General features: G+C 39.7%; 1 protein-coding gene and 1 non-coding gene across 5 annotated transcripts in view; one reads left to right on the top strand and one right to left on the bottom strand.

The window, feature by feature from the left end:
- Positions 1 to 20,464, bottom strand: part of Kctd20 (potassium channel tetramerization domain containing 20) — a 28,981-nt gene extending 8,517 nt beyond the window's left edge. Inside the window, exons 1-4 of one of the 4 annotated variants that reach the window (XM_047558169.1) lie at positions 20,329 to 20,464; positions 7,303 to 7,508; positions 3,237 to 3,441; positions 334 to 436 (exon numbers count right to left, since the gene is read on the bottom strand). In XM_047558169.1, coding sequence (XP_047414125.1) covers positions 334 to 436; positions 3,237 to 3,441; positions 7,303 to 7,462 — 468 coding nt within the window. In that variant the 5' untranslated portion in view covers positions 7,463 to 7,508; positions 20,329 to 20,464. Of the gene's footprint in view, positions 1 to 333; positions 437 to 3,236; positions 3,511 to 7,302; positions 7,509 to 20,328 lie in introns of those variants that run through there. The other 3 variants (XM_047558168.1, XM_047558170.1, XM_047558171.1) reach the window with 3 other exon arrangements.
- On the top strand, positions 4,608 to 4,681 carry Trnam-cau (transfer RNA methionine (anticodon CAU)). Its single transcript has one exon. It is a non-coding gene; the product is annotated as a tRNA-Met (tRNA).
- Positions 20,465 to 27,226: the final 6,762 nt, after the last annotated feature.

The raw sequence follows: 27,226 nt of genomic DNA on the forward strand, positions 1-27,226 counted from the left end.
ACAAGAATAGAAGTTACAAGAATAAAAAATAAGGAAAGGCAACAACGGGGAAACAAACCCTGAAGTCAGGAACATGGCTAATGGAACTCTTTCTTTTTTTTCTTGTGGATTGAACCCAGGGTCTTGCTGATACTAGGCTAGCACTCTGTCACTGAGCTACATCCTTGGCCCTTTTAAAAATTTATTTTGAGACAGGGTCTCACTAAGTTGCCCAGGCTGGCCTCAAACTCGTGATCCTCCTACTTCAGCCTCCTGAGTAACTGATAGAATCCGTAAGGGCACATGCATGTTCCTAGGGAGGAGAATATTTTTAAAAAGGAAGTTACCACATACCAGCACTGTGCGAAATACAGTTGCACTGATTCCTTCAGCAATCTCATACTCTCCCTTCTCATTGGGCCGAGTGAAGTTGTACTCTCTTCCTGGTCCAAACATCCTGCAAGACACCCAGGCAACGTTACCTTCTCCAGCAGGACTCTTCAGATGAGACTTCTCCCTTCTTTACCTCATTTTGTAAGACTACTGCATTCTCCCGCAGTGTAAGCTAAAAACATAGCCCTGGGTCCCAAGGCCTAGAAGAACTCATGTCTTAGGAAACTCCCTTCAGACAGGAAAAGAGGAGAGCAACTGCTTTACGAATGGATGTGCAAGACAGAACGAAGCACCAAATCCTCAAGGTTCGTTTGTAGTGAGCTTCTTTGGCAGCAAATGCAATAAAATATCAACAGCAGACATGGCCCTTAGAAAATCTCTAACCTGTGTGCTGGTTGCCTTTCATGTCCTCCCCAGGGCCCAAGAACCTGCCTGAATCTGCTGATGGCTCTGGAAGAGAGCATCTCTGCTCCCAACCCCTCCTCTGCCTTCCTGTCAGCACTACCTATCGGACAGGCGCTCCTCAATACTTCTAGGTGTTGCTTTCTTCTAGGTGTTTACCATCTGAACTGATGGTAGCAGGTGTTGGTAGGCGTGTTAGCAGGTGCAGCTATGATACGGTAATGCTCTCCCTTTCCTGGCACATCTTAAGAGTGGAGCTCTGCGAAAAGAGCCCTTATAATCCAAGGAGCTGCTCTACTGAAGAACTCTGAGGTGAAGAACAAAAGGAGGGCAGGGATCAGGCTCACAGGCAGTTTGACATATTTCAGAGGCATCTCAGCATCTCAGAAGTCATGAGGGCAGAGAGAGGAGGCTCGCTGATCTTACCCACCTTCCCCATCCTGCCTTCCTCCTCTCAGATCCCTCCAGCCTCGGACCCCTGACTTCTCCAGCTGCATGCCTGTGTCTGAGGGAAAAGGGAAGGCAGCACAAGGGCCTGGGCAGGCAGTCTCCAGCTTCGGCCAGCCTGATTTGATTTCCCCGTCGGGACTCACCACCATTTCCTTCCTCAGCCTATGGGCAAGAGCTGCAATGAACTAACAGTTCACAACTGTTCTAACCTGAATTGGCTGCTTTTCAAAGGTCTGAAAATGATTCCGTATTACACACTTTCCAAATCATGCTCCATGAATAAGAACTCTATCCTGATAAAAGTCATTTCCAAAGAATGCTGGTGTTTGCCTGGCACGCTCTGGTTAAGTCTAGCTGAGAGAGCTATGAATCAAAATAGTGAACAACATGCTATAACGACAATCCCTGCCATCTGGCCTCAGTAGGACTGAAGCTTGGGGTTTTCATCTAGTAATGCTGGCAGGGATTTACTTTAGTCCATTCGTATTCTTGCAGCTCTTCCCCTTGTGACTAGTGGCCCACATCTGAAAGCTAGCTGGCTAGGTACAAGTATGTACACAGCCAAAGGACAGAGAGCTCTAAGAACGAACCTGGGTAACTCACAGAACTCGTGACCCTAGACTACTCAGCTGAATGAACCACCTAGGTAAAGAACCAAACTCTCCTGTCTGTGGGGAAATCCACCCATCCCCAGATTTGAAGAACCAAGAATCTGTTACCCAGAAAATGCTTGCCTTTTTTCTCGTGATCACTACTTTCAGAGGCAATATATCTAAAACAGTCAGCCTGCACTGAGGAACACTTTTTTTGAGGGAGAGGGACAATAGTAGTGATACTAAAACTGGAAAGAAGAAGTCAAATCTGCTTAACTTATATGGCCAATTTGGAAAAGTTTTAATGTTTTACTCTCATCTTAATTCAGATATCTGAGAAATACAGAAACAGGTTTGGTTCTAGTTTAAAGTAGTAGTTCATTGTGAATTTTTATGTTCAAAGATACACATATTTGAATAACTGAATTCTGATTCCTAGTTCAGCTCAAATTAGTTCAAAGTCTGGAGTGAGGCCATACCTTTAAACAAAATAAAATCTACTTCTCAGTAGATGAAAATCACCCAAAGTCAAATCTATGCACATACTACCATAGTACTTTCATTTTTATCCAAATTTGCTCTTCCTGATAACATCTATGGTTAGTCAGAAAGAGGCTGTCCTGCCCCTGGCCATGCTCCTGGAAGCACTTCTTTCATTCCCTACACTGCAGCCCTGAAGAGCCAAGGGCAGGGGACGGTGAAAGGAGGACTTGACAAAGTCTGAATGAAGCAGCACAGGGAGCGGAACATGGAGAATAAAGACAGGGATCACAAAAGAACAAAACAACTGGGTATAAAGATCCCATTTCAAAACGTGTGAATAGTAATGAAGGTCTGAGAACATGACAGCACAGTGTGTGTAACAACAAACAAAACTCCAGAAATGGCAAGTAAAATGTTTTTCAGTAAAATAGCTTGTTCTTGTGTCAATGTGTTTTTTCTGATTTTTCTTAGGGGGAAAAAAAAACACAGCTCAGGCTTCAACTTACCAAACATCTTTGACCTATGTAACTCGGAGAACCTAACTTTACGGTGAGCTTACAGAGAAGTAGGGAATGAGATTCACCAGGTGACTTTCCATGGTTCCAACTAGATTCTCCTCCCTCTTGTGGAGCTTCCCCACTGGATCTGTGTGCTGGCAGTCCTGGGAGTGGAACCGGCTGGGGCCCTGATGGTGCGCGGAGGGAGCTCCACAGAGCACTGCCCTCAGCCCTCCTGTACTGGCTGAAAATGAACTACGTCACCCTTCACATCACCAACACACAGTTTGTACCAGCTTGTCCTCCTTTTTCACAAAAGTAAGAATGTAGAAACTTAAGTAATGCAATGCTTTTTAGTCTCACATTGGATGCAAGATAAACAGCATGAATTTCTATTTCTAAAGAAGAGTGAATCTGGAAGGAAATGATCATCAGTTACCTTCCCAACATGGTATCCGGATGAGCAGTGAAAATTTGTGGATTCACAACAAAACGTGTGCCATCTACAAGAAGGGTCACTTTCTCTGGTGCCTGGGAATGAGAGTTACTGCCAAAGCTCATACTGCTGTTTCCAAATCTTTCTGGAGCAATAAAGGGTTCATGGTTCCGTTTATTCCCACTTTGGAAGCAAGAGCCTTTAATGTCTTCGGGAAGCGGCATTATGTGAGGAAAAGGAAGATTTGCTGGCTGAGAGGCATAATCAAGTGAAAGGTCTAAAAGATCATACAAACAAACCAAATAACTTGAGAACAAAAGCCTTGGGAGAAAAATAAAACCTGTCTTCTTTAAAACAACAACAGTTAAATGAACAAAACCCAAACTTTTAGGTGATCACAGGCAAAAACTAGACTAGGGTTAAAAACAAAACTAGAGACCATATCAGATCTCCCTGAACTTATTTTCCAATATATAGGTGGGGTGGGGATTGGCAGGGAATGAATGCTGAAATACTCACATTGGAAAATATAATGATTTTTAAAATGTAAACTGTGTATATGGTTAAAAAAGCAAAGAGTAGAGAAGAATTTACGTGGAGACCCAGGAGTTCCCTGCCATTTCCCCTGATTTCCCCAGAGATTGGTTCTCAAGGCAACAGCTCTTCTGTTTTCTTTTCTATCTCAAAATAATACTCTTATATTTCCCATGTTTTATTTAGGAAACCCCCTATAGCTATGTGCTAAAACAATTTCACTCTTCAATTTTTTTTTAAATTTTATTTTCCAGTTGGGCATGGTAGCACATGCCTGTAATCCCTACTACTCAGGAGGCTGAGGCAGGAGGTTCACTAGTTCAAGGCCAGGTTTGGCAACTTAGCAAGACCATGCCTCAAAATAAAATTTTTTAAAGGCAGGGGGTATTGCTCAGTGGTAGAGTGCTTCTTAGCAGGCATGAGGCCTTGGGTTCAATCCCTAGTATGGCAAAAAAAAAAAAAAAAAAAAAAAAAATTTTTTTTTTTTTTCCAGAAAGGAGGATTCACTATCTAATATATCACTTTTCCTAAAAATTCATAGAAAAATGCATTTCACTATATACAGGAGATTCCTAACATCATCTACACCATTTATTGAACAGGCAGGTCTTGCTCTCCATGGAATAGTTCCAGGGCAAATGGTACTAGAATTCATTCATGGAACTTTGGTGTTTTGTCTTACTATTATAAAAAAGCCATTTTAAAAAAGCTATTTAAATTTTCTAAACGTGGTCTTATCTGTAAAATGAGGATAATAATATTCACTCTCCCTACCTCACAGGGTTGTTTTGATTATGAACTGACAGTATGAGAATACTTAAAAATGTACAATACTGGGGCTGGGGATATAGCTCAGTTGGTAGAGTGCTTGCCTCATAAGCACAAGGCCCTGGGTTCAATCCCCAGCACCACAAAAAAAAAAAAAAAAAAAAAAAAAAAAAAGTACAATACCACATAATACACACAGGCTTAAAAATAAATATATGAAATATGGATGTATATAGAAGAGAATCAGAAGCATATACAAACACATTACTAAGACAATTTTTTAAATAGGCAATCTCCTCATATATTTAATTCTAATGTAAAAAAATATTTTTTAAAGAAAAATTTCAAATACACAGAAGCACAAACTTTAAAAAACACATGTATTCAATCACCTACTTGACAAGTTTAGTTATTAACATTTTCCTACCTTTTTACAAACTTTTTTTTGAAAACAAGAAATAAAATGTTTTAGATACAAGTGAACTGCCTCACTTCCACCCCCTCATACATTGTAAATGTATATATAATTATTCATGAACATGATTACTGCCCATTGGGTCATGCACTGATAACCAAATACATTATTAACTACTTGTTTGAAGACAAAAATAAATCAATATATAGACCAAAAAATAAAGTTCACATCCTACAGCTTCTGACATTATAGCCCCATGTTTGCATACCAAGAGCTAAGGAGTCACACAATGCATAGGCTAGTCTGTAGCAAGAAACACTTGGGTTACCAAGATAGACTTTCACACTTGAAGTGCTGTTCTTAAAATTGAAATAGGTGGGGGGCTGGGGTTATGGCTCAGTGGTAGAGCACTTGCCTGGCATATGTGAGGCACTGGGTTTGATCCTCAGCACTGCATATAAATAAATAAATAAATAAAATAAAAGCCTCATCAACAACTTAAAAAAAAAAAAATGAAATAGGTACCTGAGTTACTGACTCAGTTCTTTAGAATGCTTGATTTCACGACAATAAAGCAATTAAATTGGGTTGATTCCTGAACCCAAGGAAGAAGCCTCAGCTTCTGCCTTACTTAAATGGCAGGGTAGGAAGAGACTTGGTGCACAAATTCTCCTAATGGCCTTCTCTAGGGTGCAATCACACACTTTACTGTCAGCTGATACATATAGCACAACCTGATCAGAAAGACAGAATTAAATCTTGGTTCCCCACCTCCCAGCAATGTGAACCTGGGAAAGTTACCTAAGCTTTCTAAGGCTCAGTTTTTTCATCTGTAAAACAAGGATAATAATTGTAAAGATTTATCTAGAATAGGTGTGGGCAAATTTTCTGTAAAGTGCAGAAGTATTCTAGGCTGTGCAGGTCACAGTCTCTGCCACTGTAGCAGGAAAGTAGCCATTGATGATATGTAAACAAATGGTCTTCAGGGTTGTGTATCAAAATTTTATTTACAAAAACAAGCAGCAGCCAGATTTAACCATAGTTTGCCACCTCTGATCTAGAGAATGTACTATGTGTACAATTCCTAGTACAGTGTGTGCTCAATAAATGGCAGTTGCTATTATTGTTGCTATTTTTATTGCAAGTTGAAAAGTATGATTAGAAAATACAGCTAGTAAATTAGCCAATATATAAATATCTTTTTGTTATAAATGATAAAAATGATGCATCTTGGGCATGAAATTGTTAAACCACCTTTGAACAGTATATATCAGAACTTGTTCATTAGGTTGGCAGCAGAGGGAAAGAAGAAAGCTTAAAGGAAGAGTCTATGCAGATGTGTTCACACTAACCTCTGATAATAGTCATTGACGTGCGTGCATCTTTTTGCTGTACCACAGGAATACATTAAGTAGTTCAATGGAAACAAACCTTCTTGCTAATATTTTAACAACAGAGATCTGACAATAAATTCTCTTGGAAATATTATACTTAGGGTGCTCTGTCACCTTATGTCTCATTTAAAATTATGCATTAAGGGAATGCAGCATTTTAATCATAATTCTGCTAATACTTCTACACACACAGAAACCTATTGCCATTTTTATCTTCTATAAAATTTCTGTCACCAAGAAAGACAAGATTAGATTTTTTTCTAAAACATCATTTGTGTAATATATCCTTGGTTATCAAAATACTCATATAGCTTTGGGATTCTGAATTGGTAAATATTCACAATGAGTGAAAAAGCACAACATACACCGTATGATCTCAATCACATAAAATGAGATGTTGCATATACACATGCAGGACCTAGGAGGGCACATTTAACTGGATTCTTGTGATTGTGAATGATTTTGCCTGGCTTCTTTTATTCTACTTCCTATAATGCACATATTATTATTTTTTTAAAATTAAGATCATTTTAAAAACTTGTTAAAATTAGTAAAGAACCTAACAGGTTATCAAGAGCTTTCACATCATTAACATAAATCCACCAGACTTGTGAGGAAGGAGGAATTGCAATATCCCTGTTTTCTAGATTAAGAAAGCAGGACTCAGAAAGATTAAGGATCTCATCTGTGGTTATAGCTAATGCACTGCAGAGCTAGAATTTTAATCCGTCTTCTGACTCCAAACTTACAGCGTTTGTCTTACACCATTATCACCAAGTTAGATGTGCTAGGCTAATTAAATAAGTGGATATTTTCTGTGACAGCTTAATAGAATTATAATAGGCAAGCTAAGTCAATTAAGTAGATAATATATTCATGCCTACTTGGCAGAATAAGATGCTCAAGGGTCAGAAAACTCCCCCAGCCCTCAAACTAAGTCAAGAACTAATCAATGTACCTTCATTCCTGGGACCTAGGGGATAGGTAAGATTATGAAGACCAGGTGAAGCCAGGCTATTTGTTTCTTTTTCTTGAGCTGCAGCTAAGGTATCATCCACTAGGCAGCTGGCCTCTGGCCGCAACAACCTGTCTCCGTCACTGCCACGATGAACGTTCATTCTCAGACCCTGTGTCCTCGACTGTCTGCTTAATCAGAGATGAGTCCTGGAAGACATGAATATGCATAATTTAGAACTCACAAAACAGGTTTCCAAGGACTTCCATGGTGTGAAAGCCAAACTAAAGGACAGATAGCTCTAATTCTTGTTCTTAGGAGACAGGGGCATCTTAAGAATGTTTGTGATTTTGTTAAGAGGACTCGAACTAATCTAAATGTTTTGTTTTGTTTTTTACCAAATCACTATGAACAATGATAAATTTGTTACCAAGGAATAATTTTAAGCTTTATCCATAAATAGACATCCAGTCAACTGACTTTGGTACACACATGATCAATTCTACATATTAAATCGTAAAACAATAATTTGGTATTGCTTATAACACAAACACAAGCAGTAGGGAGAAGGGTCCAATTGTTTAATTAAAGAAAACTTCTGTTTTTAAAAAATGACATATATACTCTTGTAAAAATTAAGCCCAGGAAATTAACAATCAAAACCATACTGAGGTAGAAAAGCTGGAGTGAGAAGTCACCAGAGCTAAAAAAAAAAAAAAAGAAATTTTGATTTGTAGTACTCAAATTCTCCTTTTCATTTTCTTTTTGTAAATTCCATATATTATGCTCAACCCCAAATGCCACCTCAAAATCACTGGCTATAAAGCTAACCCTGCCACCTCTCCCCTGGCAGCCCACAATTCCAATGAAGGACACACTGAGTGATGGCCACATGCAAGACCCTCACTACCAGGGCAGAAGAGAGGAGCCACAGGAGCCACACCGGGGTGTCAGGCCTTTTGGCTGGTTAACTGTGCCCTACAAAACTCCGTGCTCGGTGGCTGCCCAACTACTGAAACTATCCCGCCTCGCACTTTCACACTTTATACTGCATTCATCTCCACTTGGCTTTCTGCTGGCACAGGGTTCAGTTCTTAGCACCACATATAAATAAATTAAATAAAGGTCCATCGACAACTAAGAAATATTTTTTAAAAAAATTCTTATTAGAAAATCACATATGCTAGTGTAGTTGGAAAAAGGAAGTCTTCATAAAAGAGATAAAATCTGACCTGGGTTCTGAAGTATAGGTAAGATTTTCTCCCCAACTTTTAATCTTGAAACTTTTCAAATTCATTGGAAAATTATAGCCTTACTCAGATTGACCAGTGATCACCCTGCCTTGTTAGCACGGTACTCACACTATTTATATATTTTTTCCAAATTTCTTGAAAATTATAGACATCAATGCACTTCATCCTTCATATTTTAGCATAAGTATCTTAATTAGAAAATTCTACAAAACACAAAAGTACTATTTTCACACTTAAAAAATGAATAATTCCATGTTATCAATAAATAATCCATAATCAGATCTATCCAACTGGTCTCATATTTCATTTATAAGGCTTTTTGGGAAGCTATTTTAGCACTAGGTATCCTCACTGGGGTGTCATTACCTCTAGGCCATGTCAATAATAAAGTAGAGATTTTCTTTAAAAAACAAACAAACATAATTTATACTGGTATTTGTAATTTAAACCCAATAATACAGTTCTTTATATTAGTACATCTTTTCTCTCACATTAAAAATCTTGGTTCATGGGGCTGGCATTGTGGCTCAGTGGTAGAGCACTCGCCCAGCACGTATGAGGCACTGGGTGTGATTCTCAGCACATGTAAACAAATGTATAAAATAAAGGTCAATCAACATCTAAAAAAATTTTTTTAAATCTTGGTCCATAAACCAGTTTCATAATAATAACGTCAATAACAGCCCTAACAATAAACTAAGTAGGTTTAAGAGTTTTGTAGGTAAGGTCTTTAAAAAAAAAAAAAAATGTATACTTTTTATTTGTAGGGGGACACAATACCTTCATTTTAATGTGGTACTGAGGATCAAACCCAGCCTCACACGTGCTAGGTGAGCGCTCTACCACTGAGCCACAACCCCAGCCCGGGTACAGTCTGTTTGTCCTTAAAGTACAACCCACTAGGATGCACAGTCAATGTACTATGTTCAAAAGTTATTTTATTTTTTTCTATGTATGCTCTATAAGTTAGATTCATTTGTTTCTCTTTACATTCAATTATAGTATATATTCATTAGTTTTTAAATTTATTTTTAAATATATAAAACATTTACATGCTTTTAAAAACTAATAAAATTAAAAGTTATCAAAAAGAACAACAAACTGGGTGCGGTGGGACTCGTCTGTAATCCCAGCGGCTTTGGAGGCTGAAGCAGGAGGATCCCAAGTTCAAAGCCAGCCTCAACAACTTAGCGAGGCCCTAGGCAATTCAGGAAGACTCTGCCACTGAATAAAATATAAAAAAGGGTTGAGGATGTGGTTTAGTGGTTGAGTGCCCCTGGGTTCAATCCCCGGCAGCCCCTCCCCCGCAAAAAAAGAACAACAAAAATTAAAGTCACAAAAAAAAAGGAAGCCTCAGGAGCCTCTCTCCTTCTGATTTCCTTCTAATCTGTTCCCACTTATTCCGTACAGATAACCAGGTATCTTAGTCCACATGTATTGCTATAACAAAATATCTAAGGCTGGGTAATTTACAAAGAACCAGAAATTTATTTCCTCATAGTTTTGGAGTCTCAGAAGTTCAAGATGAAGGCATATCTGGGTATCTGGTGAGGCCTGTCCCTCACAGATGTTGCCATCTGTATGTTCTCATATAGTACAGAAAAACTACCTGGTTCCCTTCCATTCCATTTTATAAGGTACAAGAGTAGTGCCCTTATTGCCTAATTGTCCCCCCAAAGGCCCACCTCTTAACACCATCACCCTGAGGGTTTAAATTCCAACATATGAATTTTGGAAAGACACACAATCAAACCATAGCATTGGATGACTAGTTTCTCTTTATCCTTCATGGTTCTCTTTGCTGTAATAAGCAAATGTGTGTGCATGTTTTGTTTTACTTTGCAGTACTGAGGATTGAACTTGGGTGCTCTACCACTGAGTTATATGCCCAGTCCTTTTTTATCTTTTAAAAAATGTTATTATTATTAGAGAAATGCAAATTAAAACCACCCTAAGATTTCATCTAACTCCAATTAGAATAGCTATTATCAAGAACACAAGCAATAATAAGGGTTGGCGTGGATGTGGGGAAAGAGGCACACTCATACATTGCTGGTGGGATTGCAAATTGGTGCAGCCACTCTGGAAGGCAGTGTGGAGAATCCTCAGAAAACTTGGAATGGACCCACCATTTGACCCAGCTATCCCACTCCTCGGTTTATAACCAAAGGACTTAAAATCAGCATACTACAGTGATGCAGCCATATCGATGTTCATAGCAGCTCAATTCACAATAGCTGGATTGTGGAACCAACTGAGATGCCCTTCAATTGATGAATGGATAAAGAAACTGTGGTATATACACACAATGGAATATCACTCAGCCATAAAGAATAAAATTATGGCATTTACTGATAAATCAATGAAGTTGGAAAATATGCTAAGTGAAATAGGCCAAGCCCAAAAAATCAAAGACTGAATGTTTCCTGTGATAAGTGGATGATGATACACAATGAAGTAGGTGGGGGGGGGGGGCGGGGAAGAGAAGAATGAAGGAACTTTGGATGGTGTACAGAACAATGGGGCAGGAGGGAATGGGGGAAGGAAAGATAGTAGAATGAGACAGACAGTATTACCCTATGTATATGTATGATTCCATGAATGGTGTGAATCTACATTGTGTACAACCATAGAAATGAAAAGTTGTACCCCATTTGTGTACAATGAATCAAAATGCAGTCTGTAAAAAAAAAAAAAAATTAAATTAAAAAAAGTTATTATTAGTGCATAAACTTATACACAGCAGTGAGGTTCATTCATTCTGACATAATCACACTTGTATGGAATATACTTTGTTCCATTTCAGTCCCCAGTACTTCTCCCCCCGCCCCATTCTCCCTGCTCTATCTCACTGACCCCCCACCCCTCGCATCTATTTTTATAGTTCTTCAATTGCCTATCTCTTTTTTTTTCCCTGCGGTACTGGGGATTGAACCTAAGGCCCTGTGCATGTTGGGCAAGAGCTGAACCACTGAGATACACTACCAGCTGAGAAATTTATTTAGATCACAATTCTGAAGGTTCAAGAAAGAGGACTGGGCTGGGGTTGTGGCTGAGTGGTAGGTAGAGCACTCGCCTAGCACAGGTGAGGCACTGGGTTCGACCCTGAGCACTGCATATAAAAAGTAAAATAAGTAAAATAAAGGTATTGTGTCCCTGCACAACTGAAAAAAAAAAAAAAAAAAGAGAGAACGATGCTGGTGAAGACCTCATGGCAGATGGAAGGAGTGCAAGAGGGAGACATCACACTGCCAAAGAGGAAGCCAGAGGCTATGGTCCCGCGGTTCCTTCTGAGGGCATGCCCCCAATGACCTAAGGACCTCCCCTCGTTCTCCTCTTAAAGATCCCACTTGAAGCATCTCCACACTATGAACAAGTTCCCAACATGCGAACCTTCCGGGGCCACGCTTAAACCTTATGGAACCACAGCCTGTGCCTCCTGCCTCCGTAATGCAACTGCCACAAAAGCACAAAAGAGACAGCACAGAGGAGGCTGCAGGGAGCCGAGCACAGCCACTCCTCAACTCTTCCCCACACCTCGCTCCATGCATCTCTTCATCTGCAGCCTCTGAAACATCCTTTACTACACATCAGTCAGTGTGTTTGCTGGAGTTCCATGAACCACTCTAGCAAACTCATCATCCACGGAGGGGCTGCTGGAACCCTGACATGGCCAGCTAGTCAGAAGCACAGGTAGAACCACCTGTAAACAGCCTCTTACGTGGGGGAGTGTGTGAGACAGCCCTCGACCTGTGGGCTGGTCACTATGTCCAGGCAGGTTGCATCAGAACTGAATGCATGAGAGGGCACCTAGTGGGTCCTCTGCTGAAGAACTGCTTGCTGGTGTGTGGGAACAACACCACACATTTTGCTCACAGAAGGGTAGACTGTGTATGGTAAGTAGAGAACAGGAAAAACACTTTGGGTTTTTTTTTTTTTTCTCTATGGCTCTCCAAGGGGGGGAATGGAAAAAAAACTAAATTATAAAGCCCAATTGTTGCATTTCTACGCAACTATTAAAAATGTTTTAGAACATTTTTATAAAACACTGGGACTTACATTTCTTATTAATGACTTACAAGTTCCTATCAGACTATCTGGTAAGAGTTATCACAAAATCTAGCAAAATGGAAAAAGACATGTTTGAAGGCATTAGAAAACTAGTAAGGTGGTCAGTTCCTGGAGAGGAGTGGTGGGCAGTTTTATGTGTTACCTTGCTAGGCTACAGCTCCCAGTTACTCAAACTAGGTATGAGGTTAGTACCTAGGTGTCTGTAATCACTTTAAGTAAGGAAGATTATTCTAGATAATCTAAGTGGGCCTGAAGCAATCAGTGGAAGGGTTTGAAGGACAGAGATGAAATTTCTCTGAGGTATGAGAAGTTCCACTTGTGGATGGTGGTTTCTGCTCCTGCCTGAGTTTTCGCCTGCCCCTTGTGATGGAAACCTGCCCAAGAGATTTCAGACCAGCCAGTTTCTGAGCCTGAGTCAGTCAACTGCTTGCAACATCTCAATATATATGGTGGACGTGTACGTACACGTACACACACACACACACCCGTTCTATTTCTGTGGACCCCTGACTGGTAGAGAAGGGAAATAAACTAAAGTAAGCCTGAAACTTTCCGCCCTCCACAGATTTGTCAATTTGGAAGCAACTGCCAAGAGGCTACAAAGCTGAGCAGCTTAAACAGCAGTTAAAGTTGAGTTAAGCAGTGCTTCTGTCAGCCCAATGGTGTTGCGGGGGCAAAAACCAGAACAAGCTTACCACCAAGCAGGAGGAGCAAACAAAAGACCTTCGGATGGGAGCCTGGCAGTTAGAATTTAGAACAAGAGTGGCCAACTTTTCTGATTAAAAAAAAAAAAAAAAAGTCGACAGTAAATATTTTAAGTGTTGTAGGTTTCACTATTAGAGTGTAAAAGCAGTCACACTCTTAGTCTTAGTCATAAATAAGTGTGGCTGTGTTCTAATAAAACTATAAAAACAGGCAGTTGGCAGAAGTTTAGCAACTCCTGATCTATAACACCATTTATAAATTTGACCTAATTTGCATCCCACCATTGTGCGATATCATTCTTTTTCAAGTGTATCTGAAAAATTAGTCAGAAGTGACCATACTCTGGCAATGCAATCTCAATATCTTTAAAAAGATTGAAATTATACAGTGCTGTTCTCTGAACATAATGGAATAAAGTTAGAAATCAATAACAAAATAAGAATATCCCTGAGAGTTGGCAAATTGAGTAACACACTTTTGAAAAACTTTGAAAAAAAGAAATCATGCCGGGTGTGGTGGTACACACCTGTAATCCCAGCAACTCGGAGGCTGAGTCAGGAATATTCCAAGTTCAAGGCCAGCCTCAGCAACTTAGTGAGTCCCTGACACAAAACAAAAAATAAAAAGGGCTGAGGATGTGGCTCTGTGGTAAAGTACCCCTCGTACTTTAAAACCCCCGGAAGGGTGTGGGGAGAAGACAGTGGAATGTAGAAAATATTTTTAACTGAATAATTAAAATACAATATATCAGAACTTGCTGAGTCAAGCAGAGGGAAATCTATTGTTTTATAGAATATGTTAGAAAAGAATGAAAAACAATGACCTTTTCAACAACATACTGCTGCACTGGGGACCAAGCCTTCAACACATGAGCCTTTGAGGACATTCCTTATCCAATCCATAGCAGGGACATTACCAAGAAGGACTACAGGCCACTCTCATAAACATAAACACAAAACTCCTAAATGGGGATATGGCTTGGGTTTGATTCCCAGTACCACCTTAAAAAAACAAATAAATAATTAGAAAATCAAATCTGATACATAAAAAAAGGATAATACATAATGACAAAGGTTGGTTTAACATTTGAAAATCAATAGAGATGCAAGGTGCAGTGCTACACACCTGTAATCCCTGCAGCTAAGGAGGTTGAGGCAGGAGGACTGTGATTTCAAAGCCAGCCTCAGCAAAAGCAAGGCATTAAGCAGCTCAGTGAGACCCTGTCTCTAAACAAAATACAAAATAGGGCTGGGGATACAGCTCAGTGGTTGAGTGCCCCTGAGTTCAATCCCAGTACCAAAAATAATAATAATAATAATCAATATAAATCAATTAAAAAATTAAAAGTATGTTTTAGAATAATAACTAAAAACATGCAAATGGTGTTGATATGTTAGGGTTTTCGAGCAGGTTGAAATTATAATGTATTTATAGAAAAATGATGAAATATTATTCTCCCTTAATGATAGGGTCATAAGATTTTTAAAATTTTTTAGTTGTTGGTAGACACAAAACTTTTATTTATTTATTTTATGTAGTGCTGAGGATGGAACCCAGACATGCTCACACATGCTTGGCAAGCGCTCAGCCACTGAGCTACAACCACAGCCTAGGAACTTTTTAAAATTACTGTTTCACACAATATCCCAAAATTTCTAAAATGAAAGTTCTTACTTTTTAAATGAGGAAAAAGGAAAATGTATCTCTAAAACCAGGGAACTCCCTAAGAAAATGATGGAATCACTGTAATAGTTTTTTTTTTTTTTTTTTAAGTGCTTAATAGAAGAGTTTAAGAGAAAATTTTATCAGATGAAATAGAAAACAATACATTATCACATAAGGGAGTCTGACATTTTTCTATCTGAAGAAGAAATATGCTTAAGAGATGAATTAGGAATTTCGGTTATATATATGAAACTGATTCTAAAGCAGATTATTCAGTAGGATAACAGGATAATTGTGATACCTTTAAATATAACACAGTGATTTATGCAGAGGTACGATATGCTTCTTAGGATACTCAATAGCAAGGAGGTTCCAAATAACAGGTAAAGGTAGGATAGCTGACAGGCACATGAAAAAGGATGCTTGCTGCCCAGGGCCCAGCGCAGAGGGCACTTCCTGATAAGGGAATGGAGTATTCAGATTACCCAGCATGCAAATTCCTAACAGACTGGTAAGGAGTGTTGTGAGACTGAGCCCTCAACCTGTGGGGCAGGATACTATGTCCAGGTAGAGAGCATCAAAATGGAATGCTGTGTCCCCTGCAGAACTTATTTATCTAGGCTGGAGTTGTAGCTCAGTGGTGGAGCACTTGCCTAGCATGTATGAGGCACAGGGTTCAATTCTCAGCACTGCATATAAATAAATAAATAAATAAATAAATAAATAAATAAAAATAAAGGTCTATCAACATCTAAAAAGAAAAATGAAGAATTTATTTGTTGAAGTCCTCACCCCCAGTATCTCAGAATGTGACTGTATTTGCAGACAGTCCTTTAAAGAGACAATTAAGGTAAAATGAAGTCATTAAGGCAGGCCCTAATTCACTAAGATTAGTGTCCTTTTAAGAAGAGGTAAAGACAAAGATACAAAGAGGGGCAACCATGTGAAGACACAGGGAGGGCAACCATGTGAAGTCAAGAACAGGCCTCAGAAGAAAACAACCCTGCTGACACCTTGGTCTTAGACTTCTCTCCAGGACCGTGAGGAAATAAATTTCCTATGTTTGAGTCACATCTGTGGTCCTTTGTTTTGGCAGTGTGAGCAAACTCATACAAAGACATAACTGCAAAAATCAAATTTTTCAGGCTGGGGATATAGCTCAGTTGGTACAATGCTTGCCTCATAAGTACAAGGCCCTGGGTTATGGAAAGTGTCTTAGTTTTACGGTATAGACTGTGATCTTCATATATAGGTGTAAATCACTAGTAGTTTTTATTTTAAGAAAGTTGAACTTTCACCCAACAATAATTCATTATAACATCCCTCCATAATTTTTTTTTTTTTTTTTCATACTGCAGATTGAACTCCAGGGTGTTTTACCACTGAGCCATACCCCAAGTCCTTTTTGTTTTTTATTTAGGTCTAAGTTGCTTAGGGCCTTGCTAAGTTACTAAGGGTGGCTTTGAACTTGTGATCCTCCTGCTTCAGTATCCCAAATCACTGGAATTATAGGTGTGTATCACCATGCCCTATCCTCACAATTTTAATAACTGAATTTTATATTTGTATAGCATACCAAATTCAAATTTCATTCATATTTGCTAGTTCATCTGATCCCTACATCTTTTCTATGAAAGGCAGAGACAACTAGAAGCAAATCCTATGGCCTGGGTCTTGGAGCTTTCCATTAAATCCCAATACTTTCTAAAATTTTAGTAGGACTCCCCATTTCAGTAAAAACAGAAATAAAATTTATTTTATATCTATACTTATAAAACCCTAGTATTTCAAATAATGGAAAGGACATGCTTTCTAAATAGAATAGTATCTTGAAATAAATTAATTTTTTTGATATCCTAAAATGTGACTTTATTTTTTTATTTATAAATTAATTTTTAAAAAACAATTACAGCCATTATTTTCTGAGAACTTACAATCTGTCAGGCACAGTTCTAAGGCACTTTACATGAGTTAATCCCCCAAACCTTGAGGTAGGTACTAATTCTATTTCAGAGACACAGAAACTGATGAGTACTTTATCCAAGCTAGTAAATGAAGGAGCCAGGAGTTGAACCTAGACAAGAGTATCTCCAGAGCCCACATTCTTAACTACACCACAGAATGAACCAGGACACTACCAAGCATAAGTTTTCATAGCTTTGAAGTCAGATGGGTTTAAATTTGAACACAGGCTCAGCCACTTCCTAAGTGTGTGCCTGGATAAGCCTCATCTCTTTGTGTCCTAGATTTCTCATTTATAAAATAGAGATAATTAAATGGAGCAATGATGTAAAAGCATTAGGAAACTGTCTGGTACCTAAGGTATACTAATTAAGCCCTTACTGTTACTATTTCTATTACTTTGATGGATATACAAGAACAATACAACAATGTTTGAGTATTCCATGCAAAAAATGTCAAAGGTCCTCTTCTTTTATCCAATTTCTTTCCTTCTTACTATTCTAGAAGTGCATGTATGATTCCAATAATCTCATTTCCCATAGGAGTTAGGAAACATTGAATCAGATTCAAAGTTAGATAAGTCTTAATTAACAGAGAGATACCTAGTAACTTTGGTAAGGACAATAGCATATTTAAGACTTCAAAAGATTCTGGGCATAGCTCAAGCATCTAACATAAAAATCACCAAAATATTTAAAACTTTCATTGACTCTTTTAAAACACTGAATTTATAACATCTCTTGGGTTTTATGAGATGGCCATCTTCTTGTTTATTTATCATTTTACTCCTTATTTCAAGTTTTAAAGATGTCTTTTATTATTCTCATTCCTCATGATTTCTGATTTGATCATATTCTCCTTCAATTTCCATTTTCCAGATAAGAAAATACTGCTTTTGTAATTATAAGGAAGTCAGTCACCTCTATTTTCCTCATCTACTTCTAATTTCTCTGGACCTTTTTCACTTTTGAAGCATTTTACTTGAGATGATTTGGGGAAGAACTCAAGGCTAGGAGCCAAGAGTCCTCACTCTGCCATTTCATCTTTTAGATTCTTCACCTGAAAGATGAGAGTATTGCACTAGATAAATTTGTAATAGGGTCCCTTTTATCTCTAAGCCTCATATTTCCATGATCTCAGCAATCCTGCCACACATGGTGGTACATGAGTATAATCCCAGGAACTCAGGAGTTTGAGGCAGGAAGATCCCAAATTCAAGGCCAGGATTAGCAACTTCTTGAGACTGTCTCAAAAAAAAAAAAAAAAAATTATAAAGGGCTGGGGATAATATTAGCTCAATGGTAAAGTGTTTCTGGGTCCAATTCCAGTACTGAGGAAATAAAATAAAATAAGTAAATAAATAAATGAATCACTCAGTAAACCAACAATTCCCCTAAACTTTTTATTCCAATTAGCTAAAGAAGAGGTCATAATGTCAGATTGGGGGCTCAAGACCAAAATTATCAGGAGACCAAGGCAATCAAAGAAAAAGCATGACATTTTGTGAATCACCAGGAAAAATGATGGATTAGTAAGAAAAATCAAACACCAATCTCCTTACAAAAATTCAAAAGGGCAATAACAAACAGAAAAAACTCTTAGCAGAGTACAGATCAGCCAGGCCTCAATTCTGATTTAACAGACGGATGCAACTCTGGGCTACATAAGCAACATTGTTGATAAAATGACCTATTACAGTACTTTGGGCAAAATAGGCATTACTGGGATATTTGGTGACTAAATTAATGTCCAGCTGTACTGAAAGACTTCAAAACTGCTACTGGTATTCATATATACCAGAGAATATAAGTACTCAAGGCTATGGGAAGTACACAGCATTGGCTGCCCTGTTCTATGGGGAGGAAGACTGAGTGAGCTGGGAGCGGGGGAGATTTGGCCCTCCAGTATAGCTTAAATTCTGAAGACACTGCAAACAGTCCCCAGAAGGAAATGGACAGATTAAGTAGGCACAGCAAATGTTTATGACACCAAAGCATAAGAGAATGTGTAAATGTCATTTCCTGTCCTGACATCAGGGTTCAAAAAGGCACTATCTTTTTTCACACTGCCTTCCAGAGAGTCAGGGCAGTTGGCCTAGGACTTGTTAGAGTTGGAAGAGGAATAAGTCAACAAAAAGATAAGATTTTTAATATGCCCAACCCAATGGTGGTTTTTCAAGGTGTGGTCACTAGCTCACTAGCAACAGACCAGGGGAGGGTGTTTGCTTAAAATGCAGACTCAGAGACCTGTAACATCTCTAAAAACAAACTTTGAGAGTGGTGCTAGGGTACCTTAACCTTATTAGAGAAAAACCTTGTTTTGAGAACCACTGCCTGGATTGGAGAGTAGTGGGGCTTTGAAGGTGAAGTTCTGCTTCAGGATTCATCGCATCTGATTGATATTGCAACACTGTTTGGGGGGCAATTAAAAACTCAATTTCCCAGGTAACAGATGCACCTACTGGTTAAACTAAACAAGGACACAATTAAAGAACTTGGAAATGTATTTTCAGAAGCTCTACAGTTCCTTCAAAGGTTTATCTTGTTAGTTTGTTCACTGGATTCTTATTTAAAAATAATCGGTTCAACCCAAGAATTTTCACAAAGAATCACAAATTTCAAGACAGAAGAGGTTTTCTGATAAGGCAGAACTGGGCTCACAAACCTGAAAACGCTGTGTGCTATACAAAGTGGGGTTTAGGGCTGGGGAGATAGCTCAGTTGGTAGAGTGCTTGCCTCGCAAACACAAGGCCCTGGGTTCATTCCCCAGCACTTTAAAAAAAAAAAAAAAAAAAAAAAAAAGTGGGGTTTTACTTAAAAGAAAATTACAGGTTAAAGCTCTCCTCGGTTCTTTTGCACTCAGAGTCACGGAAGAAAGCTAGTCATTTGTGTGTGGCAGGAAAAGAGTCTTCGGAGCAGGGGTGAAAGGACCGAGCAAAATGCAATTTATTCCAGGCAGAGTTTAGGAGGAAGTCCGATCAGCTACATTCTCTTTAATGGTTCGGTTAACTGCCAAGACAAAAAGCGCCCACAAACGTGCTGTCAGCGAACGCTCCAGGGCTCTGTCTTCTCCGCTCTGGCGGGATACACCACCCGAGGCCTGCGAGGCAGGCGAGGGACACTCCGGCCGCCCCCTGGACAGGGTGCCACCAGGACCGACGCGACCCCCGACGACGCCCGCATCGGACTTCACCCTGCGACCCGCAGCAGCGCCCGTCACCCATCCGCCGACCCTTCCCGGCGCCCACCGAGTGCGCGGCCTTGCGGTTCAGGTCGGGGCCGCCGCCGGGGTCTGCCCGCGCGGCGCCAGGAGGAGAAGGCCCCGACACAAAGGCAACCCTGGGCCACGCCCGACCCGTCCCGGCCGCACTTACTCTTCGCTCCCCGTCGCGCTCCCGCGCTTGGGGCCGGAATCCGCCCGGGAGGCGCGCGCAGGCCGCGCCGCCACCAGCCGCCGCCGGGACCGGCAGTGCCGCAGCGGCGCGCGCTCCCCGCCCTGGCCGGCGCGGCCACGCGGCTGAGTCACTGAGCGCTTCACGTTAAGAGTCCCCTCCGCGCGGGGCACGCCGGGAAGGCCGCCCTGCGGAGGGTGTCCCTGGCGCTCTCCTCCACTCCACGCCGGGCCGCAGGAGGACGCGGGCGCTTCTGCCCGGCAGGGTTGGATTCGGCGTCGACGCCGCGAACACCCTCCGCCAGTTATTAAAGGCTAAGAGGGGAAAGTTCGTAGTGTTCTGAACTGTGAAACGAGCTCTCGCAGTCCTCGAACTGCTATGCCGTAGGACGATGCGGAGCCGCAACCTCCCCGTACCTTCGCGGGGCGGGGGTGCAGTCGTAGTAAAAATATTTGAGTTCTTTAAACACATTTTGCTCGGAAGCACCTATTTTGGATATGCATTCTGGTCGAAAGAAAAAAAATTATTTTTTTTTCTCAGACACTGAGTTTCATGAAACTACCAGCGATGGCAAAGTAGTTGCTAGATTTCAGATCAACTGGAAGAAAATGAAAAACTGGTTGTTATATGTAAAATATTTCAACTGACAAAACATCAATGCGTGGTCCATGTCCTATAAAAAGAATGGGGGAAACCTAAAAGGAAAGAAAATAGCATCAGTTCTTACTGATTGTCATTTGTACTTTTTTAAAGTGACTTTTGTACTTTTAAAAATGATCATAATAGGGCTGGGGTGTAATGTCAGTGTAACAGCACTTGCCTAGCATGCATGACACCTGGGCTCATCCAGGGCACCTCAGAACAAAATAAAACAAGACAGGAAGCTAAAGAATCGTACTGATTATGAAAAGTACTCTTGATTTTAAACGTATTGGAAACCATATAAATAAATAGAGCATGATCCGTTAATTTTTTCTTTTTCCTTACAAAAGTCTCTTCAAAAGTGGTTGGAGATAAGGATTAGGACTGGAGTTGAAAAGGATGGAACATGAGAAAATAGTTTGACTAAATTCTCTTGATATTCCTGCAAGACAATTCTTTTTTTTTTTTTTTTTTTTTTTTTTAGATGTTGATAGACCTTTATTTTATTCATTTATTTATATGCGGTGCTGAGAATGGAACCCAGTGCTTCACACATGCTAGGCAAGCGCTCTACCACTGAGCCACAACCCCAGACCCTGCAAGACAATTCTTGAAACAATTTCTTCCGTTTTGGAAAGATTTGTCTCTACAGATTTGTGATATACAAAAATCTGACCCAACCCAGCAGTGTGGCTTAATCCAGCCACCAGGGAGGGCAATCTAGTGAGACCCTCTCTCAAGTTTAAAAAAAAAAAGAAAAAGAAAAAGAAAAAAGAGGTGGAGATGTAGTTTAGTGGCAAAGCATCCTGGGTTCAGTCTCCTGAAGGGAGGGGGTGGGAATCTGACCCAAAGATTGATGAATAAGGGGCTGTCTCTCTCTCTCTCTCTTTTTAAATCATTTTTATTTTAGGAATTAAAAAGTTCTCTGCTTTTCAAGACAAATTGTAAAGTGAACAAGTAAATAAAATTAAAAGATCTTGCCAGGCATGATGGTGCACGCCTCTAATCCCAGCAGTCTGGGAGACTGAGGCAGGAAGATCACAAGTTCCAGACCAACCTCAGCAACTTATCCAGACCCTGTCTCAAAACAGAAAATAAGAATGACTGGGAGAGGGGGGCTGGGGTTGTGGCTCATTGGTAGAGTACTCACCTAGCATGAGTGAGGCCCTGGGTCCGAGGCTCTGTGTTTGATCCTCAGCACCACATAAAAATAAAATAAAGGTATTGTATTCACCTACACTAAAAATTATATAGATATTTTTTCGAAAAGATCTGGGGATGCAGCTCAGTGGTAGAGGGCCCCTGGGTTCAATCCCCAGCACCAAAAAAAAAAAAAAAAAAAAAAAAAGAAGAAGAAGAAAAAGAAAAAAGAAAAAAAAATCAAATTTTTAAAAAAGTGTGTGTGATGAGGAAGACCCTTCTGCCTAGGGGCAGGCATATGGGTGATACACATTAAGGAAAAAGGAAGTGAAAGGGAGTGCTACAAAAGGTGGGACAATGGTTACTTGCTGGATAGGGAGGCCCGGCTATGACTCAGAAGAGACAGGGAAGGGTCTTCTAGGATGGGGAGAAAAGCTGTGGGCTTGACTGAAGTTCCGTTCAGGGTTGCCTTGTATTAACTCATGAAGTCAAACATTTCCATTGTGTGGCTTTCTTTTTCTGTTTTATTTTATAGCAAATAGATTTTAAAGAAAAGATCTGGAGGAAGAGGTTAGTCCTATCCAAGAGCTTAAATATATTTTCTCTATACCAAGCTGTTTGTAAATGCATCCATTAAAAGTTAAATTACTTAAAGAATGAAAGCTTTTTAAAAAAGGAAAGCTTTGAGAGTATTCCACATTTTAATACAGTTTTGGAACTTTATTTAGATATCTGTTTTTTGAAAAGGGAATGGACAAGCAGGTGAAGTGTGAGTGTTAGAAAAATGGTACAATGAACAGCCTAGGACAAGACTAATCTCCAGTAAGGGCTTTTATAATGTTGGTGAAGACAGGAGCTCCCTCCCTTTCCTGCCCATATGCCGAGACAATCTCAAATCTGACTTTTTAAACTACACAGAATGCTCAGTTTGAGATTCCAGAATCAAATTAAATTCTGTAAATCGAAGTCCTGTAGGGAGCCGGAATGGGGAAGCCAGGAAATGCAGAAGCCTATTCCCCGGGCTCCGGGCTCCGAGGAGGCTGGGTGTAAGCTGATAACATGTTTATCTCTCATTACTCCCCTTACTGGTTTGCAGATAGACTCTGACGGTCCTATCCCAAGTGCCAGCCCTGATGGCTCACGTTGCCTCTTGTTTGTGAACACACAGTCTCACTCTTGAACCCGATTCTGAGAATGCTGGGAAGGTTTCTGTAACCTTATATGCGTTTTAATTCAACTTTGTTTGAAAAGGAAAACAAATACACAAGTCCCAAAGTACACATTGGTCATATTAGGACTTGAACCAGTGAACCTTAGGCTTACAAAGATTTGGGATGCCCACCAGCTACCACAGAAAACCACAAAACTAACTAACCAAGCTTCCTTGCTTCTTTCTTTCTCTTCTTCCCTCCCTCCCTCCCTTCCTTCCTCTTTCTTGTTCCCCTCTTTCTTTCCTTTCTTCTTTTTTTGAGGTGCTGGGAGTAGAACTTAGGGCCCCATGCTAGTTCTCTACCCTGAATTTCACATCCCCAGTCCCATGAAATTCTTTTACCTTGACCATAGCTTTCCTTTCCCCAAACTTTCCATAACTGAAAATATGCAAAGTCTGTTTCAAAGCATGTGTCCTGGTTTCTAATGAAAGGCCCCAGCTCCATGCCTCAAACCCTGAGTCGAGGCTGAGCCCCGCTCCCGTCCTTGGCGGATAAGGTTTCCAGGCTACCGCACATTCCTCAGACAAATATCCCTCTTAAGCACAGGGGTCCAGCAGTCCTGTTTGTCCTTGAGACAGTTAGCAGCACAGTTACATTGATAAGCAGGAACCATGAAGAAAAATAACCTTACCCTTAGATGGCCAATAAGAAACCTGTTACTTACCCCGCGCGAAACCTGCCCCTTCACCCTATAAAAACCCTGTACCCCAAAGCCCGGTGTGCCACTTCACCGAAGCTCCGGCTGAGGTTTTGCTGCGCACCCGCAGGCGCCTGTGTACCTAATAAATAGCCTCTTGCTTTTGCAGCCAGTGTTCGCGTGATTTTCCTTGGACAGGGGGACGGAGGGTCTTTCACTAACCCTCACCAATAAACTTCACAATGAAAAACAAATAAACAAAAAGGTAACTAGGTAAGTTCAGAAAGCTTCCTCTGCTTCTTAACTAGGAACCTAAATAAAGCTTTCTCCTTGTTTACACAGGATTGTGATGCTTACCTGGAAATAGTGTTTCTGAATGTACAGATGAAACAAACAAAAAAACTTGAAGTGATATTTATATTTATAAGGCAGTATTAATAGAGTGAATAAAATATTGGCAAAAAGAGTCAGATGACCTCAATTTGGGGCCATTCCATCTGACTGACTGGAAGTTTAGGTTTCCTAATCTGTAAGATGATAACTGACCTACATTTGACATCAGGTTGTTAAGAAGGAAAAAAAATCAAAATGTATGCAAAAGTATTTTATTACCTCAAAACACTAGAGAAACTTAAGGTACTGTTAGTATCAATGCTATACACACATTCCATTCAAACTAATCTTACCTCTGAAAGGATCACCCAAGAACTCTTTTCTCAGGTAAAGTAGTCTTCCCTCATGCCAACCTTAAATTGTTTTTATGTCAAAATATACTGGTTTCATGCCTAGCACCATGGTGCACACTGTAATCCCAGCAACTCATGAGGCTGAGGCAGGAGGATTTCGAGTTCAAAACCAGCCCCAGCAATTTAATGAGGGCCTAAGTAACAACCCTGTCTCAAAATAAAAATAAAAAGTGCTGAGGGTGTGGCTTAGTGGTTGCGCACCCCTGGGTTCAATCCCTAGTACCAAAATATTATTTTTATTATTATTTTAAAATATATATGTGTATATATATATATATAGTGTGTGTGTGTGTATATATATATATATAGTGTGTGTGTGTGTATATATATATATATATATATATATATATATATATATATATATGGGCTTCCTTAACGATTGTCATGACATTTGAATGAAAATAAAAATATGTTACACTGACAAAACATTTTCAATAGTTTCTCCTTTTATCCACAATCACTGATAACAATAGAATTAATATTTTTAAGAGAATTAAACATCTCCTAAGAGGATATTTAGTTTTCTACCAAATGTGTTCTCTGTAGTGAATTTTTTTTATAGTACACTAAATACTGCGCTCATGGTTTTGTATGTGTGTGTGTGTGTGTGTGTGTGTGTGTGTGTTGTTGTTGTTGCTGTTTGTAGTACTGGGGGTCAAACGTAGGGCTTTGCACATACTAGACAAGTACTCTACCACTAAACTGTATACCCAGCCCAGTTCTTATTTAAAAAGTTGCCGATACACACCCAACTATCAATGTCCTCTGCTGAACCTAGAAGGACTTGTTAGGAATTGCTAGTTCATTCCTTCCTTAGTTGCTCTTTGATTTCTAATAAACCACATGATAGCAACAAATGTACAGGAATAATTTCAGAAAGCTCTCTTTTTGCTTTGAAAGGCTGCAGCACTTGATACAAAGTTAGCCAGTAGTTTAGGTTGGTGTCTCTTGTTTTTTGTTGTTGTTGCTGTTGTTGTTGTTTTGTAAATTATTATAAATGAATGTAGTCCTCTAAGATGCTGAAAATTAGTAGATACTCAACTCAGGTTGGAACCATATGCTTAGAAATTGGCTTTGAGAAACAGTGATGAACAGGTTCAATAGGAATTAAGGAATTCTGGGATCTGGCACTAGCTGATCTTCTTTGAGTTATTCATTACCTCACTGGTCTCATTTATTTTTATCTAAAAGTGAGGAATCTTAGACCAAATGAGAGCTACCATCTTCCAAGCACCGTCCATGTGGCAGCTCTAATTCTCCCACTGAGAATTAGAGACCCTTAAGTGTCTATTGATACTATTAGTATCAAGGCTATGCACACACCAGCTTCTGGCAACCTGTCAAGACAGGTCTGATTAGTCCCCTGTCACAGGTGCAGAAATCAAGGCTCAAAGAGATGAAGTCATCATTTTAGATTACAGTAGGTCAACTCCATGGAACCATTTCAGCTTTGAAATTCTAATAGTCCTTAGAGAGAAAGTCCACCCTTTGGGTTTCTTGTTCCTCTATTAAAAATTCCATTGTTTGGGTTCAATCACGAAATGCCAAATGTGGAAAGGGTCTTATAAATCATCTGTGTGAGGTTGTTCACTTATTAAGAAAGTATCTGAGGCTCAGGGATCAGTAACTAGTCCATGGTTGCCTTGGACTAACCATAATGCCTTGGTAACCTGATTCTACTTGTACAGAAGGATATAGGGAAAGGAGATCAGGAAGCAGTATTTGACCTGGGCTCCAAAAGCTTCCTAGAGATGATCTCAGTCGTGTGTGTAAATTTTGTCAGTTCAAGTAAGCAGAATTTCCAAGATTTGAAGATTCCCAGCAGGTATTCTTCTTACTCAAAAAATAGGGTTGGGAAAACTTTTCCAGTTAGACCCAATGAACCACTGAAAAAAATCAGTCACACATAATTTAAAAGCACCTTGATTTAAAAGCTCCTATGGTGCTCTTATAATAGTTCTTAAAATTAAGAACACATCATGTTTTAAAATTATTTTATTTCCTTTTTAAAATACTTTTTTTAGTTGTAGATGGACACAATACCTTAATTTTATTTAACTATTTTTATGTGGTGCTAAAGATCGAACCCAGTGTCTCTCATGTGTCAGGCAAGTGCTCTACCACTGAGCCACAGTCCCAACCCCTATTTCCTTTTTTAATGCCTTTATTTTGAGACACGATGCAAAAGTTTTACAGGTTTTTTTTCTTTCTTTACTTTGAGATTAATTATTCTAAGCACCAAAAATAGAAAATAGAATTTCTGTAAATTAAAAACTTTCACTAAATATGATGAATAATTTTTTTAGCATGTCTGAAATCCCATGAGGGGAGAAGGAGGCAGGAAAAAAGAAAGAAAAAGGGTCAGGGGAAGCAATATCAAATTAAAGAGAAAAAGAAGGCCAAAAGAAGGAGGAGGAGGAAGGAAAAGAAGAGAAACAGGAAGAAAAATTGGGATTAGTTAACAGCCGATCGCGCTAACGGATTGCGCCACAGAGACTGCGATA

This window comes from Sciurus carolinensis, chromosome 7 (assembly GCF_902686445.1).
Source record: "Sciurus carolinensis chromosome 7, mSciCar1.2, whole genome shotgun sequence".
In the NCBI taxonomy this organism is placed as follows: domain Eukaryota; kingdom Metazoa; phylum Chordata; class Mammalia; order Rodentia; family Sciuridae; genus Sciurus; species Sciurus carolinensis.